This window comes from Cygnus atratus, chromosome 11, assembly GCF_013377495.2.
Source record: "Cygnus atratus isolate AKBS03 ecotype Queensland, Australia chromosome 11, CAtr_DNAZoo_HiC_assembly, whole genome shotgun sequence".
In the NCBI taxonomy this organism is placed as follows: Eukaryota; Metazoa; Chordata; class Aves; order Anseriformes; family Anatidae; genus Cygnus; species Cygnus atratus.
The window spans coordinates 298201-318510 of NC_066372.1; the positions used below are offsets into that span (position 1 = coordinate 298201).

Below are 20310 nucleotides of genomic sequence, written 5' to 3' on the forward strand. Positions count from 1 at the left end.
AAAGCCTGACTAAGGAGTATTGGGATACTTAGCCCTTATATAACAACATCATTTTCTTACACTTTACATTTCTATATACCATCTGAGTGTCTTCCCACACTTAACACACATTGGCTGATTAACTACATGGCATCCCATTTGCAGACATTCTTGGCACCACTACAGCTGAAACTGAACTGAAGCACACGCTACGAAACATGGGGATAGCAGAATGTTCACTGATGTTCATACTCATCCTGCAACACCTACTGCGCAAGCATTCTAAGGTATAAAGTACATGTTAATTTCCTGTGGAACTGAGAACGTTCCGAGGAATGTAATTGACTTTAAACATGCTGTTTAATGGTGTACAGGAAAGCACTCAGAAACTAAAGCAAAAATTGAAAAAGAAGAAAAAACAAAACAACAAGAACAGCAAAAATTCAATCAAATAAATGGCTTTCTAGAAGGGAAAGGCATGGAACCAGAGGCAATTTTGTGAGGATGCTCAAGATTTCATTTGCTGTAAGACAGACTGATATCAAAACGTTCTGTACTAATGCCAGCAGAGACATGTTGTATTGGTATCTTTACTTACACAGATTTCTGCAAGGAGTAAGAAATATGAGAATGGCCTAAGGTGGAAGAGGGGAAAAAAGCCCATCCTAAGGCACTTACCAATGGGCATTTCTTGTAAAATATTATTGTGAAGCTCTGCATGTTATTTCATAATTCCATTAACTTAATGGTGCATAAAAGACTTCCCTGCTTCCGCTTACATACCTGCCCTCCTTCACCCCACTGTGACCTGTTCCTAAAGACAATCTTTCCTGGCTAAACATATTTTTATAGTGTGTGCAGCTTTCCATCTGGGTAGCATATGTTTAAAAATAGACAGGTGTATGTTGTTAGTCTACTTAAAATCATGGATCTGCTAAAGGTACCTATTAAGGGATTGCATCATAGCTAACAGGCGTGTAAAAAATCTTTCTTCCTTGCCACCTTTTGCAGTTTACTACACAGGTTCAGTAATTTAAAGCAATTTAGAAAACTATGATTCAATTTGCAAAAGCTGGCATATGGAACAATACTTTAAAAGGTCTTACATCGTAACGCACTTATTATTACAGTTTGCTTTTCAAAACAGATCATTTTGGACCCCAAAAGACCTGGTTAGTTGATCAGCTATCCTAAATTAGAGGTTTATCAGTTATGCCAGAACCATCACACTTATCTTGATTTGCTTAAAGGCATAGGAGTCTTCATTAACTTCAATAACAACAGCTTTAATATCTAACATACCACCTAAAATGCAGCTGTTTTTTATACTCCGGTTGAAAGCCCATTTTAAAAGTCACCTGAAGTTTAGCTTCCCTCCTGGAAAAATATCCCAGCTAGCATATTTTATATTACTTTTGTCTGATAATTTCTTCAACTCTCACTTTTTTTTAGCATTAACTATGGTATTTTTTCATAGAATTATTATGCCAACAGGTGCTCAAAGTACCTGTTTGTTTAGATTGAGTATTAGAGTGTTGCTTAGACTTAGGCCAAATGTTTTGTGGCAAGGAGTTCCACGCAGCACTTTTTAAAACTTTCATCTACACTTTGTGACCCAATTTTTCTTCTTTCACACAGCACTCTATGTTGGGTATAATTTTGAATCTTTATGCTTTAATTTAATCCTTTAATTTAATCCCAAATCCTTTAATTTAATCAAAGAAAAATTCACTGTATTTTTATAACAGACTTAAATCAAACCCTACATCTACATATTCCTAAACATATGGTCGGCAAAATCTATAATTAAAGTGGAACTTAGATTTGTCATGTTCAGATTCCATGTATTTTAGAGATAATTGCAAACTACAAACTGGCAGTGCAACCTAAATGCTGGGGTTTGATTCAAGCCTGTTTTTAAACTTCGCACTAACATGCATGCTGCTATTCAGCATTTCCAATATTACTTCCAGGCCTCCAACTAGTAGCTTTGATGTCCTCTAAATCCTTGAAAGTACACATCTACTGCCATACATACATATAAACATGTGACCACACTGGTTGCTTTCCATTATTTATCATTATTCAGCTTTAATTAGAAACAGACTATCTCATTAACTGAGAATATTTATTTGCTGAAAAATAGACATATTTCCTCCATTCAAATATAATACAAAATAAATAGAATTAAATCACATAATCTTCTATATAAGGGCACTGTCCCTGCACTTCCATTAAATTCGGCAGGAGTCCTGTTTCTGCAGAGATGGAAGTGTCTGGTTCTGGAAAGAAAAATGCTACTTAAAGTAGCACCTAGCCAGGTGTTAAAGTAAAGATACGATTGGTCAGAAGTGGAGAAAAGCACATATTTAGATGAAGGTTTCATTAGACTTTGACATAAGCCATACGTTACCTTCGTAGCCAGACGACACTCCATTACCCTAATATTGTAATGAGAAGTTGCTGCTTTATTCATTTCAACACAACTGTTAGCAATAACAAACGCTGCTCCACTTGGAAGTCTAACATCAGTTGCCCTCAGAGGACTGAACTCTATCAACTTGGCCTATCAGAAGAAAAATGAATGGTTAGTTTTAATTTACTGCTAGCTAGCAGTGCACTTAGTTCTATAAATCATATGCAAATTTGCATGTTTTTTCTCTTGGAAATCCAGGGACAGTTAATGAAGGAAACTGACATGAAACAGCAAGAAAAAAGATTTAACCTCATTGGCCAAGCTGCACATACATTTCAAACCCTTCCCTTGTAAGCTGGATTTTAAAATGTTTCCATTAAGTCTTTGGGTTTTTTCAGGGTTTCACAGAACCCCACCTAACCTATTTTTCTTGCCTGTTTAAGACAACAGTTTTTCTTTGATCTACAGAAAAGTACCAGGCCTGGCTGAAGCTAATGTATGTGCTACTAGAAACAAGCAGTTTCACATTCCCTTCCCCTCCACCAGTGTCCATCTCCCCCTTATTTTTCTAATTTTCCACTAAATCAAGATTTAGTTCACTGAGGTACTAAGTATTACCAAAATTTTAGGGTTGACTGGAGACAGTGATCATGTTACATACCAACAATCAGAGAAATGAAATAAAATGATATATAAAAAGTAGTTACTGTCTCCTTTCTTCTACGATAAGAGACTGTCTTGCCTCACAGATGCCTTACACAGGCTGTGTAAGATGTTCCCAACATTTTGTGACCTTTTCGTGGAATAAGCTAGGCATGCATTAATTAAATAATTCAGGATGTAATGTAATCAAGAGATTAAACTCACATCTGGCTTTTCAGTGGGATAAGTCGTAAATCATGTGCCCTGCTTTCGCTCCTTAGAATAGATTGTTATTCTGCAAGCAGGGACATCTTACTGGTTTTGGCATTGTTCACCCCCAGAGAGTTCCTTGAGCAGCTAGAGTGCTAAATAAACAATGACAAATCTGCTTGTACATTATGTACAGCATGTGTATTACTCCCCACCATTGAGATTCTGGACCAAGTCACAAAACTACTATCAAGACAGAAAGGCTTGCTTACATTTCAATATACCCTTTAGGAACTGCTACATTAGATCAGAATGTACCACTGACCTGGTCCGGTGTCCTGTGTCTGACAGTAGCCTTAGATGGATATTTAGAGGAAATATATAAATAAGACATATACAAAGCAATCTTTTCTTCTGGTATACTTTTCCAGCTTCTCATAATGGAAGATTATGGCGGTTATACTGACACTGGAATATACATCATACTATTATGTTTAATAGCCACAAATAGACTAATACTCTATCAGCGTATCCAAGAAAATCCTTTTTGAACCCTTTTTAAACTTTTGCCTTCCACTATGTACAGTATTTCTCAATTTAACAATGAATGTTTTGAAAAACAACTTGTTTGTTTTTAAATAAGCTGCTTGCTAATGTTATTGTGTTTCTATTAGCTCTTCAGTTATGAAAAACACTGAATTCTCAATTTACCTTCTCTAACCCTTTCAGTATTTTACAAAGCTTCAAAATTTCACCCTCAAAGATACAGTTTTTCCAAGCTGAAGTTTTAAATTATTCAGTCAGTGCTCAAATTGTTCTAATTATATTATTTTATTTTTATTTTTTTTGACATGGGTGCCAGAACTGCATTCAGCTGCAAGTATACTGAAGCAAGGATGTTTTGTGTTCGGTTTACGATTTCTTTTTTAATCTTTCCTAGCATTTTCTTTTCTTTTCTACCACCTATATGTATCTGAAAAGTCTCCGCTTACAAGATCCTCTGTGTGTATGCCAGGAAAATATGCAACTTTCTTCAGCATTAGTTTAGCTGCATGTTTACTACTAACAGTATAAAACATGAAGGAAAGGTGTAGAGTAGGCACAGATGATGTGAAATTGAAAATAAATGTGTCATGAGGGCACTAAACATTTGGTGTAATTCCAGGAAATAGCTTATTTTCTGTATAAGCTCATCCAAGATAGGGCAATAAAGCACAAAATCGGTAGAGATATAAAATCACTTCAAACAGTTTATAAGCAGATTAAAGGTCTCCCATGAAAAGCTGCATTAATTTCAGTAAATGTATTTTGACACCTTTTAGGTTTGAACGCTCACAGTCCTGTGTACCTTCTGAGACAGTGGATGAACTCCGTTGTAAATTCCACTGCGAGCACTCATGCATAACTTGGCAGGTCTTGTATATCATTGCTAGTCCACCTTCTGTCACCATGTTTAAGACAGCTAAATACCGTCTACATCAGAATTCAGCCACAGAATTGTCTGGAATTACCAAAACTGGGGGAAAAAAAATCTCTATTGTCTTTCTAACTTGACCTGGCAAAACTTCCTAGAACTCTTTGGTTATAAGAAGTTTCAAGAAAGCATTTTTGTAATAATTATCCCATTTGCACTGAATACAAGGCATACCAGCCATTCAGATTTCATTATATGGGAAATCTTCTAAGTTCAGTGATCAATTAGCCAAATAGTGTGAAACCTGGAGCTCTTCTAGGGTGCATCTTTCCCCACATCTTTTCTTTTCTCCTTCCTTCCATTTCTACTTTTCACCATCTTATTCTTTCATACCTGTTGTACCCAATTGTGCACAAGTTTATACATACAACTCCTGTTTTGTTTGCAATGGCGCTTGCCTGCTTGCCGAGTTATTCTAGTTTTTTGCCTTTCTGCTAGATATGAAGACATCGTTTACATTAATGAATATCACATTGTTGGTTTAGATTAGAAAGATCCACATACAGTTCCTTCTTCTGCCAGAAAAGAGATTGACTGGTCCATTCCTCCACCTTCTGTGCCAATGTAACGTTCACTCTTCGTGCAAATTTCTGCAAGTTCCACCTGAAAAAACAATAAATGTGAACCTTCAGCCAAGATTAATGATGATACTTTTACACTGCTTACATAGGAACTAGTGAGAAAATGAAGGAGATAAATGACAGAGCTGGGAGACCATTCTCTCTCACACACCAAGCAGTATAAGTTGGTATCAGCCAGGATGCCACATGTCCCCTTTTTCCTTTTGTTCTGAAGCAAAAGAGAATCAACTATGCAGCCTCCACTAGACCCACTGCAGCCAGATGTTTTTCAGAGTAACTTTGTTTAAATGATTAACATTGGTAGCTGTCCCTCTGCCCACCTTCCTTATTTGCCTCACACTCCCCCACCCCAATAGCCAATATTTTGATTATTTATTAGTTGAATCCATATATGCACTTATCTTGTTGGCTTACAGAATTATGGTAAATTGTTACTTTATACTATTTTAATGCACTGACTCAATAATCAGAAATTATGGATTGAAGCTAACTCAGAAACCCTTTCTCACTGTAAATACTCTAATCAGTGGTGCTTGTCAGTTCTCTCTGAGATACTGTACTCCACTTACACTGTTTATCTGACATCATTTGTAATTATATGTGATTCACATTCTTTTGTGACATTTTAGGCATATCTCTGTGCATTCTGATACTTGCAGGTCAGAGGATACTATGGGAGTGTGGAATATCACTATCATAACTGTCAAAAGTAATAATTTACAGGAAAGCTTTCAGCCAACAGACCAAGTCAAAACAGAACACAGAGAAGCCATGGAGAATGGCTGAAGAACATAAACTTCTCAGAAGGAAGTAGGTCAAAAGCATACATGTCCTCGCACCATAACCCCTACCAGTTCGTTTTTCTAAGCACAAGGTAACCACAGGAAGATGAGAAAAGAACTTTAGAAAAGCTGCATCCTGCTTCTCAGTCTGGTAGCAAAGTCAGATTCAGATTCCACACTGAGGATGTAGCACCACATGACTTAAGCTAAGCAGCAGGGCAGGGACATTAGCCAGTACACAACTGTAAAAGGCAGCAGATAGAGGCAGTAAATCACCATACTAAGAACAAGGTATGTGCAGTGTGCCTGCCTGCTTGCTTGCTTAATTTCTGTAATGGCACCGGAGACAACGTTGTAAAAATGGTGCTTACATCAGTATAATCAGGCTGAACTGCTTGCAAACACAGTAACAACCAATTTACTCAGTTCACAATACAGTTATGGTCAATAAGCCTCAGGCTGATAAGCAAAAGCTATCAAAAGAACATTAACAAATTACTCTAAAACTATGCAAACTACCTCTCTTTGAATAATACATCAAGGGAGTTCAGGTTGTCATCAGAGACCCATGCTGATGTTTCTGTTTAAGTGGATCCTGTTATAAAGGTGAAAAGACCAAAGGATTTGTTCAGCTTATATGGGTGCTGTATAGGGTAAATGGCCACTTGTAACACCATTAATGAGAGAAAATGGAAAGAACAAACAGCAAAAATACTCTCCTTCTCTACTCTGCCTTTCCTTTGTGTATTTTAAAAATGAGCTGAAAAGGAGATAATACTTCTTTTATATATATAAATATATATAACATATCGGAACATTGCTCATTTTGATTTTTTTTAAACAAAAACCATCTGCCAGTGCCTTTTACTGAGTAACAGGTTCCTCAAAATTTGTTCTTCCTCTCTTGTCCCACATCCACTGCAGTAAGTCCCATTTCCAGTTTGAACCTGGAAGTCTACCATGTGTCCCTGCTTCACTACAAATTGGGAATAATTCTGAATGAAATGCTAATGAATGTAATGCTGCTTTTTTCCCCACTTAATGCTAAAACTCTCAGCAACGGTTCCACAGAAAGAAAGAACAAACTTTCACATGTGGCAGTCTCTAGATGAACTCCTTTCTACATGTGAAGGAGTGCCTATTTACAAACATCTGTTGCCAAACTGTGGAAATGCAGGCATGTTCCAGCCAGTTCTGCTGAACCTGCCTTTCATCCTTCTGAGAACTGAGCGATACCACATCCCTGACTTTTGCAGCCACTGGCAGGAGACATCACACTGGAGTTCATGAATATTACTCACTGGCAGCAACAGGAACTTCTCCACAGTGGCTGGAAAAACCATGCCAGCATACTGGTCATGCACACTCAAATAGGAGCTGTGGCTTTGCAAACCTGGCCTGAAGTACAGCTCCTAGGTACTCTCACTGTATGTTCCACTCTCAGGCACAGCTGCCTGAGGTATTATTTCATTTGCAATTGCCAGCTAAAGCTTTGCAGAAGTCAGAAATTGAGCACGTCACCCTCCACTTAGTCTGACTGCATGTCATCTCCATATACAAATCAGCTACCACTTGATTGCTCAAATCGTTTAGACTTTATGAGCCTGAGCTTATTAAATACATATCAGGAGAAGTCTTGCAGAGGAGAAATGTTAGCAATTAGGACAGTGCCACTCCCCTGTCCCTTTACATGGTCTGGTGAATTGTGCCTGGTTAAGCGCTGGGCCTTGCTCCATCCCAGCTCACCAGCTGTCCAGCTGCGTACGCTGGGTAACAGCGCTGCCTGAGCTTGAGCAACTTTTGTTTTGAAACTCAGCAGTGATTGGCAGGACCACCAAGTAGTAACTGGCAAGGGTTGAGAAGAACCCTCTCCACAAGACAGCCCAAGGCATCCCTGAAACATGATTTGGTTTCTAATTTAAACAGGCCCTCGCTGACACAGGCTGGCCTTCTAATACTAGGATGAGAAGCATGTGAATGGAGGGGAAAGCGTCATCTGTATATAAAACAGTTTCTACTTACTATTGAAACAAATGGGCAAATGTTCGCCTTTTTGCTAAAACGAATGAGAGGGCAAAGTTCAGAGAAACTGAACTGTAGCATTGGAAGTTAATGCGAAGACTAAATTGGAGAGCCTTGTGTACATATTTGATACTTGGAAAAGGATGGTCATATGGCTGAAACAGTGAGCTGAATGTCAGAAGGTCTGGGCTCAGTTTCTAGCTCCGCATTAAGTTTCTTGTGATTCAGGGAAAGTCCCTTTAACTCATCATCGCTCTATTTCCTCAATAAAATGAGAATATCTTCCCCTTCTTGGTAATTAGTAATTACTACTTGGGATTCTTAGATGGTAATGATGTAAATATGTGTGACTTCATTACTAGAAACTGAAAGAACGTTTTGCTACATGAGTTCTCTGACTTAAGGCTTTGACATAAAACTGTGCAAAGGAAAAAATTGCTAGAACTGTGTAATAAAAGGAAATAACGAGTGCCTGTCCCACAGCAATGCCTTGTTTCCATTCAACGTGCAGCACGTAGAAGCTCCTTAAAACAGGGCCTGTATGAATTGTCTGTTATTTGCATCTCACTACAGGGTTTGTCTCACGTGTGAAAATACCGAGCTTCTCAGATCTCAGATTTCACTGCACAGTTTGGCAACATCTCAAGTGTATGTCTGAACAGTACCTCGGCATGCAACATTTACTTCCCCCTGGCTACACCGTGGTTCCTGCAGGGTTAACTTGGAGCATTCTCATAGCCAGGTTTAGGGGAACCGTACCCCAGGCTCCACTGTGGCATCACCTGCCAGGCAGTTAAGTTCAGAGGCTGCCAGCCACTCCTCAGTAGGGCTAAAAGTACAACTATCAGGCATATAAAATAAACATCATCATTCCTATTGAGTTTTACAGTAGCAGAAAGAAGCCCTAAACAGGTGTTCTTGTAGAGCTACGTGAAAGGAGACATTTGTTCTTCATGACTCACTATGGGAAATAGCATTGAAAGACTAAACCCCATCTGCACACAGACTACACTTTCATCCCTCAAATTATGATCCATATGTAAGATCACCTTCTGCTAATCACAAAATATAAATAGTTCTATGCACCTGAGACTCATGAGTGTGAGTCTCATGCCATCCCTAAAGCACTATTTCAAAAACATCAATGAATCATCATTTAAGTCTTCATAGATTTTTACATACTTTACTTTAAAAGCATTCCTATAAGGCTGCTGTTATCTTCAATTTAGATACAGTACAGATATTTACATGATTTGTTCAAAGTCATACAAAGCCCAAGTAAGAATTCAAAAAACTCCTTTTTTCCAGTATTGCAGTTTATTTCTCCAAATAATATGGTCTCAGGGAAACCACTGCAGAATGGGTTTAAAATCATTTTAAGATGATGGTAACGAAAAGTGGTACAAAAAGATACCAAAATCAAAGTACAAATGGGTCTGAACAGCAGCATTACAACTGGAAAACAAATGATTTCATTAATCAGATGTCCCAGCCGTCTGTGATCTACATATGCTACTGCCCTCCATATTTCTTTATTACTGTTCCAGGAAAGTTGTTCCAACAGGGCAGGCTAGACTAGGACATCATTTGTGAATAACATCTATCGTGAAGACAATAAGTCCTAAACTGTCACCTACATTTTTGAACAAGCAAAGTGATACATTTAACATACTTCAAAAAGTAAAGCTCAAACACCAGGAGATGTTTTCTTTGATTTCATCCCACCCTCAAATACCCTCCCCCCTAAATCCTAACCCTAGCCAAGAATGGAGGTATATATAATGCTCCTGAGTAAGTAATGGGTTGTCAGTTAGATAAAATCCATTAAAAGCCTTGGGTCAGAATAAAAATGTAGAAAAATGTAGGCTATATTAACAAAAAAGAGACATAGTGGGTCAGACCAAAGCCACATCTTGTTCTGTATCTCATATCAGAAAGTAGCCTCTTAGTATGGAGCAAAGGCCAAGTATAGAAGACATTTCCCCAAAACATTTTTTTTGATGCACGGCTTCCTGAGCTGAACATGAATTCTGTACACTTAGTAACCAATAATGGATTTCTTATATATGAACTTGTCCAAACTCCCCTTTAACCCATTCACATTTGTAGTATGGGGAACATCCAGTAACAAGGACTTCCACAACTTCTCAGGTAAATAAGCACCTCCTGTGTCTGTTTTGAACATGCACCTGACTAGCTTCATTTGATACCCTCTGGCATTGTCAGGGGTCATGAACAATTGATTCCTATTCACTATATCAATTGTATTAATCATTTCACCTTATCATTTATCTCTCACCTCTTCCTCAAGTGCCTTCTTCCTAGTCCTAGCTTACTTTTATGGAGTTCATTCTGTACCTTTAATTGTCCCTGTGGCTTTTTCCTGAACCTTTTCCAGTTTACTTATCTTGATTTGTAAGAAAGGACAGAGGCAGACTTCCAGCTTTTCTAAGACTATCTGGGAGAAAAATTCACTGTATCTTTTGGTATTTTTATGTGGCAAACGAGCCACAAAATGGTGGCTCATATGGTACGTATGGTAATGCAACCTCTACCAGTTAGCAACCTCAACTCTTCCACCCCTTTCACTGAGGTTACTGCCCTGACACCCCAGTCAATAGGACAGGTTATGCAACCACATCAGCCACGTCAAAATCCCTTTGCCTAAACGTGTTTTGCAGTGGGATGGGTGAAGCACACTGCTACTTTCTGCAGACCACAGTGAAGTCTGTAAACATGAGCCATAATAAGCAGGGAAGCTGGAATGGAAACTTAAACATCGAAAGTTAGTCTAGCAAGACCCAGAGCTATTTTGTACATTTGGTTTGTTTAGGCTCTGAGCACGTGAGAGGGACGAGCAAAACATGACAGTAATAGTAGCTGGTAGTGAATTAAACCTTGAAATCTCCCTGCTGATCTGTCAGGAAACACTAAATATTGTAGCTCTTGAATGCCAGACCCGCTGTGATACATACAAACACAAGCAGTACTTTTATATCTGTTGGCAAGTACACATGCCAGATTGGCTGTGTGCGCGTGGAGGATGTTTAGTATCAGGGAGTTACATGAGATGCTAAGTTTAACATTTTTGTTGTTTATCCAATGTAAAAGATACAGCACAATAAATGAGAATATCCCTAATTAAAACAATACAAAGCATCATCATTAGGAGTCAAATCTCAGTGCATACATTTCACTCACTTGCCTGATAAGCAATTAGGCATTTAGAAATATAAACGAAGCAATAACCTACCAAGGAAGCTGCTGTCTCTTAAGGGTTTCAAAACTCAGTTCAGGTTTTAGACACCTTTAGTTGGAGCATTTGGACAAAGCGAAAACTAACAATATACAAAACCTTTTTCAGGCTGCTCCTTACTTCTGCACTCTTTTCAGAACCTTAATTCTAAATTATGCTCAGAACGTATCCTATTGCAGGAGGCAGCACTTACCACTTTGTGCATCAAACAGCTGGCCCCCATGTGCAGGCATAGGCTAGCCTTTGATCTAAGAGCTCTACTACCTAACTCTGCTTTTTGTTTGAAACAATTTAAGGTTCTCCCTGATAAGGAGCAAGTCAATCTTGGGTTACAAGGAAAGAAATTACTAACACTTAAACCTTTTTTATCTTTGAGCCACAAGGCTTCCTATCCAGCATGCAGAAAGTCTAATCTGGGAAATCATATTAGAGGAGATATAATTTAGTCTGACAAAGAAGGGTTGTGATTTTTTATTATTAGTTGCCTTACGTGTAGTTACTCTAGATAGAGAGATTACTTGTAATAAGCCCTCATCAATAGCGCTGCATCATGTTACCTTATTTTGTTGTTTTTTAATGGAAAAAGTGGATTGTCAGTAAAATGATACTTTTCACTAATGTGTATTTTTCTCTGTATGTTTACTTTTCAGTATGAAACACCTAAAATTCAGGTTTTCATTTTCAAATGAATATTTCAGAAATGCTGAAGAACTGATAGAAGAGTATTTCTCTATTTCCAGGCACAATCCACCACTGTATTACATTTGACCTTTTATACCCTGATACTTCAGCAGCATGACAACTCATGAACCACCCAGTACAGCTCATTTGATTCTCTATTGTCTTATCATTTATTTTAGTTTCTTGCAGTTTGATGCTATTGATAATGACTATGAAGACTTAGACAGGCAAAGGTATTTAGGTATAAAATGTGTAATAAAAATGAACAAAAAATCACTTACAGAAGTTTTCCTGAAAATAGCAACCTCCTAAGGAATTATCTGAGTGAGAACAGATAAGGGAGTTTCAACTTCAATAGTCCCCTTGCTCACAAAGAGGCCAAGGGCCAACTGCTCTGATTTTCACTCAGTGCAATGGGTCTGGACAGTATGTGAACTGTGACAGAATTTGTCCCTATATAACTGTCATTGTCAATATGTTCCATACCACTGATCAATCCCTTTCAATCTCACACAGACCTTTAAAGAAGTAAACTTGTGTAAGCTTAAACCCCTTAAAAGAGTAAGACAATTAGTGAGTAGGAGACAGGCAAATATTTGTTAGTAAAACAGAATTAGTGTTGCTTAGTACTTTTTTGGAACAGCTTACTCTACATTACCCAGAAATTTGATATATACAAATCCAGAATGACAGCAACCAAAATAAAGCAGCCTTCTCTATAAAATGATAGTATTAAATTACATCTACCTCAGTGGTTTTATGTAAGTTCATTCCAGCCAAAGTTAAACATGCTAGATTTTCTATGTATAACAAGGCAGGAATGGTGATAGCTAATGTTCAAAATGGAAAAAAAAAAAAAAAACAACACATTTTTTTCCTGTTTTAAAGTTTACCGTTCATGAAAGGAAGCTCTACAAAGAGAAGAATTCATTAATGAGAGTTATTTTTAGACTGTCATTTTCAGTGCTCCAAAAATCTATTCAGCATGCAAATTTAACTAACTGGAGTATTTAAATATCTATTGAGCCCAAAGTCCTGCATGTACATTTAGTCTCTCTACAGCAATACGGTAATGGCTCTGCAATGCACTTTCATTAACGCCTTGTCTGGTTTAATCTGAAAAGTCAGACTCTGTTACTTCTCTTTACATAATGTTGGTCATTTTATGGCAAATTTAGGACCCGGGAGATTTTCTGTGAAATCCTTTGGGGTTCACAGCATACAGGACTGAAAAGTGAGAAGACGCATCTAAGAGTAAGAAAACATTTTCCATCACTTAAGTCATATTTAAAGTTAAGTTAGATGTTGATCTTTTATTTCTATCTTTGCATGTTTTATATGTAAGTATATATATATATATGCATGAAAATAACTTCTGAAATATACAGCATCATGTTTCATTTATTAGGACATAAAATTATGCCCAAATTTTGAGGTTATTTCTATGACCAGGAATGTCCTTATTTTTAATATCTGGTCTTGACTACAGATAGATTGCTGAAAGTTACCATCTGCTTCCAGTTTGCATACAAAATCCCAATTAGCTAAACTTCATATATGTTTTGCAAGGTAATTATCCTTACTTTTTTCAGAAATAGGAAAGTATTTGTCAGATAGGATCTGAATGTCCTCATAACCACAGCAATCTTAGCTTGACTTCGTCTGCCCTCTAACATGCTCAAATAAAAGGTTATCAATTTGGTTGATGAGAGATTATGGCCTTTGATTACCGCTGCTCTGAAGTACTCCGTTTCCCCTTGATTACAAACATACAGTCAAATTTAGCAAGTTAAAAAAACACAAGTTCTAATTCCATAGGGAAAGAAAGGATCTTTAACATTTCTCAATATTAAGAGTACTTTAAAATACAGCATCTAGGTACCATTTTCTGTGTAAGCAACCTGAGGTTCTTACATAAATCATCCGAGCATGAATCTATCAAACGTTTCTGATGCAGCAATATTATAAAATGATCCTGATCAGAATTATCAGCACACATTAATAATTTCAAAGTCACACTACCAGTATGACTACTCACAGATTTTCTTGTCAAATATTAAAGCCCTACTGCATATCAGGAAAATTATCAGGAAGGGGTAAAGTAACCAATTCATGTCCTTTTCTTATCATATACAGGCTTCAGAAATAAAGTAGAGATGATTCATGTTGGTCCCTCTCCCACTGAAATCACGGAATCACAGAATCATCTAGGTTGGAAGAGACCTCCAAGATCACCGAGTCCAACCTCTGACCTAACACTAACAAGTCCTCCACTAAACCATATCACTAAGCTCTACATCTAAATGTCTTTTAAAGACCTCCAGGGATGGTGACTCAACCACTTCCCTGGGCAGCCCATTCCAATGCCTAACAACCCTTTCAGTAAAGAAGTTCTTCCTAATATCCAACCTACACCTCCACCGGCGCAACTTTAGCCCATTCCCCCTCGTCATGTCACCAGGCACGTGGGAGAATAGACCAACCCCCACCTCGCTACAGCCTCCTTTAAGGTACCTGTAGAGTGCGATGAGGTCTCCCCTGAGCCTCCTCTTCTCCAGGCTGAACAACCCCAGCTCCCTCAGCCGCTCCTCATAAGACTTGTTCTCCAGACCCCTCACCAGCTTCGTTGCCCTTCTCTGGACTCGCTTGAGCACCTCCATGTCCTTCTTGTAGTGAGGGGCCCAAAACTGAACACAGTACTTGAGGTGCGGCCTCACCAGAGCCGAGTACAGGGGCACAATCACTTCCCTAGCCCTGCTGGCCACACTGCTTCTTATACAAGCCAGGATGCTGTTGGCCTTCTTGGCCACCTGAGCACACTGCTGGCTCATATTCAGCCGACTATCAACCAATACTCCCAGGTCCTTCTCTGCCAGGCAGCTTTCTAACCACTCATCTCCTAGCCTGTAGCTCTGCTCAGGGTTGTTGCGCCCCACGTGCAGGACCCGGCACTTGGCCTTGTTGAACTTCATACAGTTGGCCTCAGCCCATCGGTCCAGCCTATCCAGATCCTCCTGCAGAGCCTTCCTACCCTCGAGCAGATCGACACACGCACCTAACTTGGTGTCATCTGCAAACTTACTGAGGGTGCACTCGATCCCCTCATCCAGATCATCGATAAAGATATTAAAGAGGACTGGCCCCAGTACTGAGCCCTGGGGGACGCCACTAGTGACTGGCCTCCAACTGGATTTAACTCCATTCACCACGACTCTTTGGGCCCAGCTACCCAGCCAGTTTTTAACCCAACGAAGCGTACACCAGTCCAAGCCATGGGCAGCCAGTTTCTTGAAGAGAATGTTGTGGGAAACGGTGTCAAAGGCCTTACTGAAATCAAGGTAGACCACATCCACAGCCTTTCCCTCATCCACTAAGCGTGTCACTTTGTCATAGAAGGAGATCAGGTTCGTCAAGCAGGACCTGCCTTTCATAAACCCATGCTGACTGGGCCTGATCGCCTGGTTGCCCTGTAAGTGCCGCGTGATGACACTCAAGATAATCTGCTCCATGAGCTTCCCTGGCACTGAGGTCAAACTAACAGGCCTATAGTTCCCCGGGTCTACCCTCTGGCCCTTCTTGTAGATGGGCGTCACATTTGCTAGCTGCCAGTCCACTGGGACCTCCCCTGATACCCAGGACTGCTGATAAATGATGGAAAGTGGCTTGGCCAGCTCCTCCGCCAGTTCTCTCAGTACCCTCGGGTGGGTCCCATCCGGCCCCATCAACTTGCATACATCCAAGTGCTGTAGCAGGTCACCAACCATTTCCTCGTGGATTATGAGGGCCACATTCTGCTCCCCACCCCCTTCCACCAGCTCAGGGTACTGGGTATCCAGAGAACAACTGGTTTTGCCACTAAAGACTGAGGCAAAGAAGGCATTAAGCATCTCAGCCTTTTCCTCATCTCTTGTAACTAAGTTTCCCCCTGCATCCAGTAAAGGATGGAGATTCTCCTTAGTCCTCCTTTTTGTGTTGATGTATTTAAAAACATTTTTGTTACCTTTAACGGCAGTAGCCAGACTGAGCTCCAGATGAGCTTTGGCCTTTCTAATTTTGTCCCTGCACAGTCTCGCAACATCCTTATAGTCCTCCTGAGTGGCCCGCCCTCTTTTCCAAAGATTATAAACCCTCTTTTTTCTCCTAAGCTCAAGCCACAACTCTCTGTTCAGCCAGGCCGGTCTTCTTCCATGCCGGCTTGTCTTTGGGCATGTGGGGACAGACAGCTCCTGAGCCATTAAAATTTCCTTCTTGAAGAGTGCCCAGCCTTCCTGGACTCCTCTGCCCTTCAGAACCTCCTCCCAAAGGACTCTGCCAACCAGTGTCCTGAACAGCTCAAAGTATGCCTTCCGGAGGTCCAAAACAGCGGTTTTACTGGTCCCCCTCCTGACTTCGCCAAGAATAGCGAACTCTACCATTTCGTGGTCACTCTGCCCAAGACAGCTTCTAACCACCACATCTCCCACCAGTCCTTCTCTGTTTGTGAACAGAAGGTCTAGCGGGGCACCTCCCCTGGTAGGCTCACTAACCAGCTGCGTCAGGAAACTATCTTCCACACTCTTCAGAAACCTCCTAAACTGCTTCCTCTGAGCTGTATTGCATTTCCAGGATATGTCTGGGAAGTTGAAGTCCCCCACAAGGACAAGCGCTGACGATTTCGCAACTTCTGCCAGCTGCCTGTAGAACTCCTCATCCGTCTCCTCATCCTGGTTTGGCGGTCTATAACAGACCCCCACCAGGATGCTTGCCTTGTTGGCCTTCCCACTGATCCTAACCCACAGGGACTCAACCTTATCATTCCCAGTCTCAGTCTCAAGTTCCACAGCATCAAAACACTCTCTAATATAGAGAGCCACACCACCACCCCTTCTATGCTGCCTGTCCCTTCTGAAGAGCCTATAGCCAGACATTGCAGCACTCCAGTCATGAGAGTGGTCCCACCATGTTTCCGTGATGGCAACCAAGTCATAGCCTGCCTGCTGCACGATGGCTTCCAGCTCCTCTTGTTTGTTACCCATGCTGCGTGCATTAGTGTAGATGCACTTCAGTTGGGCCATTGCCTTCTCCCCTGGCCTTGCCATTGTTCCCCCTGGCATACCTCTAACAAGCCTTATTTCAGCCCCATCCCCCTCCTTACCTAGTTTAAAGCCCTCTCAATGAGCCCTGCCAGCTCCTGGGCTACGATCCTTTTTCCCCTTAGAGATAGGTGGGACCCGTCTGCAGCCATCAGGCTGGGTGCCGAGTAAAGCGCCTCATGGTCAAAAAAAACAAAATTTCTGTGTTGGCACCAGCCTCTGAGCCACGTGTTTATCAGGTGGGCTTTCCGTGTCCTCTCTGTACCCCTCCCTGCCACTGTAGGGATAGACAAAAACACCACCTGTACTCCCGCTCCATCCACTAACTGTCCCAGTCCCCTAAAGTCCCGTTTGATAGCCTTCAGGCTTCTCTCTTCAATATTATCACTGCCAGCTTGGACTATCAAAAGAGGATAGAATCAATGACATTACCACATAATGTAGCTGCTTAAATACAGGACAACACTGAATGTTTTGACAATCCCACACTCCAATTCAACTGAGCTGTAGTGTGATAATATTGAAGCCAATAGACACTGTGCCACTACAGACTAGATTTAGGTCCTTTACTCAAATTTCTGTCTGACTTAGATTTTTCTCAGACTAGATAGAGCCAAATATAATTTAACTTCCTATGCTCAACATTTCACATTAAATTAAATAAACCCTAATGGCTTTATATCTATTTTTGCCAATAGGTATGTGCACAGCCGCCCAGTCTTGAGCATCAAAAAAAAATATTAGGGTGGCTGAAGAGAACTTAGTACCACAAGATTTAACATTTGGACAGCAACGCTATCATCACATCTTTCAAGTAAATATAGTTATTCAAACGTACTAAATGATTTTCTGTACTTATTAATTCCTACCATGAAACACAAAGCTGGGACAATTTAGAGCATTATTCCATTTCCTTTACAAAAAGTATCTTTTCCTGATGAAAACTTGTACAAAAGATTGATTTTGTAACAGTAAAATAAAAATCACTTTAAAATCAAAAGCTAATACTGAGCATTGCTGTTCTTTGAGAGATGCCAGCAGAGTCTTAGACTGGTATCCTGTTTGGAGAAGAAAAATGGATTCTTTTTAAGGATCGCATTCTAAATTTTCCATCTTGCTATTTCAATACTGTTGCACTGCTGCAACTGGTTAGCACTGCACATCTGGCTGAATTGTCTTGGACTAGTATTTTCCCTAAACTATTGTGTATGTGTGTGATGGGTTTTTTAAAAAATACTGTATGCAAACTGAAACAATGCCCTATTGCAGACTGCTACACACAATAATTAGAGAGCATATTTTTTTCCTGATTTTGTTTTCAACGTCAGGAAAAAAAAAAAAGCTATTTTTAAATCAAGCCACCATGAAATTCTAACTATGTTTGTACAGTATTTTTCTTTTAGGGGTTTGCTTTTTTTTTGGTGTCTTAATCTCACAGGCCCAAACATCACACTGGAAGTGTTATCTCACAAAAGCTCTAAATTTCAGCAATTTTTAGTCTACAGCTACTATTTTAAACATCAATTTATCAGGAAAGAGAGAGCATGTAACTCAAATATTCTAATAAAAATAGTTGCACAGAAGCAAAACAGATAAATGTTCCATTCAGTAAAACGTCAATTTTTCATACCTTTGGCTACAGAAGCCCTACCATTCAGCCAAATTTGATTCCAAAGCCAAAAGTTTCTATGTCCTGCTGCTACAGACCATAGTATTAAGATTTTGCAAAGTCCATCGGACTAATGAGGGGCAAAAAGTCAATCTTTTCTCATAAAATTACCAAGACAGCCTACTCTAATGACCAAATGTTGTTACTTATAAATGCTACCGTTTACAACTTTTGCAAATCTAAGCATTTGAAAAAAAAAAGAAAAAAAGACGGGGGGACAAGATAAAGTGATTATTTCTTACTTAAAACTAAACAAAAACAAATATCCAGAGCCCTAAAAATGCAAGATCCTGGTTTGCTTTCTAGCAGAAAGGATCTGGAATACCCCTATTTCTGTTCAGCTAAAAATTCCCCTGCCATGAGGGAGCTCCCAGCTGATACAAGCCAGTATTACTGGATCCTGCACAGATACCATTTGACACCAGCAAAGGATGCATTAGGAGCTGCAAAGAAGTCACGAGAGCACATTTTATACTTCTGAGGGCTAACATGCCTAGATTGCTCTAATTTATACTCAGACTAACACTGCCTTATACAAGGCAGTTCCGCGAGGCTAAGCAGAAGTTCAGTGCAACAGCAAACCTGGATCTGGCTAGACATAAGAGGTCTCTTAACATTAAATCATAAATTATCCAAGAACACAGGGCAGATTTGGGGAAAGTTTGAGCCTAAACAAAAGTAATCAGTCTGCAGAGCTGCCATCCTCTGTCTTACCCAGCACAACCAGGTGTCTCTGTCTATACAAGCACACAAAATCTTGGACATGTTCTTAACTGCTCCTGTGTTAGCTATTGGGAATTCTCATCTGTACATTAATTGCTCATTTTTCATCACAAGTGCAAAATACTTGGCTGCAGACAGCCGGAGTTCCTGGCAAAAATGTGAAATTGTGTCTCTTGTGTTTGTGCAACTGTATTTGAGACACAACATTAACTTTCAGCACCTTTTCCAACCAGCAAGCAGAAGGAATTTTGGTTTGATTGAACAGGACACATGAGGAGAAGGAAAGACATTCAGTAGAGTCTCTGTCTTCCTTTTGTTCCTCCACAAGTTTCTATAAAAATGCCAAAAGAGGTTTGCACCTTTCTTTAGAAAAAGGTCTGGCATAATGCCAACCAGTACTCCCAGGCTATGCGTAAATTTACCTCAAGATACACACTGTACAATTTATTCTCTGGAGAAAGCAGTATTTCTTGGAATAATGAAAACCTGGCTTCTGGTTTTCCAGTTACAGATTTCTACTACCTAGCAAAACTTGGGCTTTCTGACTTCTGTCAGTTTTATGGGTTTTGCAGATACCCAGTTCCTCTCTGAACACACGCACTCCAGTGACTTTGATCAGGAGTTCCCCAGCTTAGCTCCTTTGGTTACCACCATCAGAGATGGTGCTGACCTGTGTGATAAGACCATCTATGCAAAACCAAAAGTTTCTTGGCAGGCCAGGTACACATCTATACTATAAAGAAGTACAACTGTCACCTCCAACCCTCTTCCTGCAAAGCTGCACTCATCAAACTGGGGTCCCC

At 39.9% G+C, this 20310-nt stretch overlaps 1 protein-coding gene across 2 annotated transcripts in view; it reads right to left on the reverse strand.

The window, feature by feature from the left end:
- The window catches only part of GALK2 (galactokinase 2), a 55470-nt gene that overhangs the window by 21059 nt on the left and 14101 nt on the right, over window positions 1-20310 (reverse strand). For both annotated transcript variants that reach the window (XM_035553791.2, XM_035553790.2), the window contains 2 exons: window positions 5226-5324; window positions 2393-2545 (listed from right to left, as the gene is read on the reverse strand). In XM_035553791.2, coding sequence (XP_035409684.1) covers window positions 2393-2545; window positions 5226-5324 — 252 coding nt within the window. The remainder of the gene's footprint in view (window positions 1-2392; window positions 2546-5225; window positions 5325-20310) is intronic.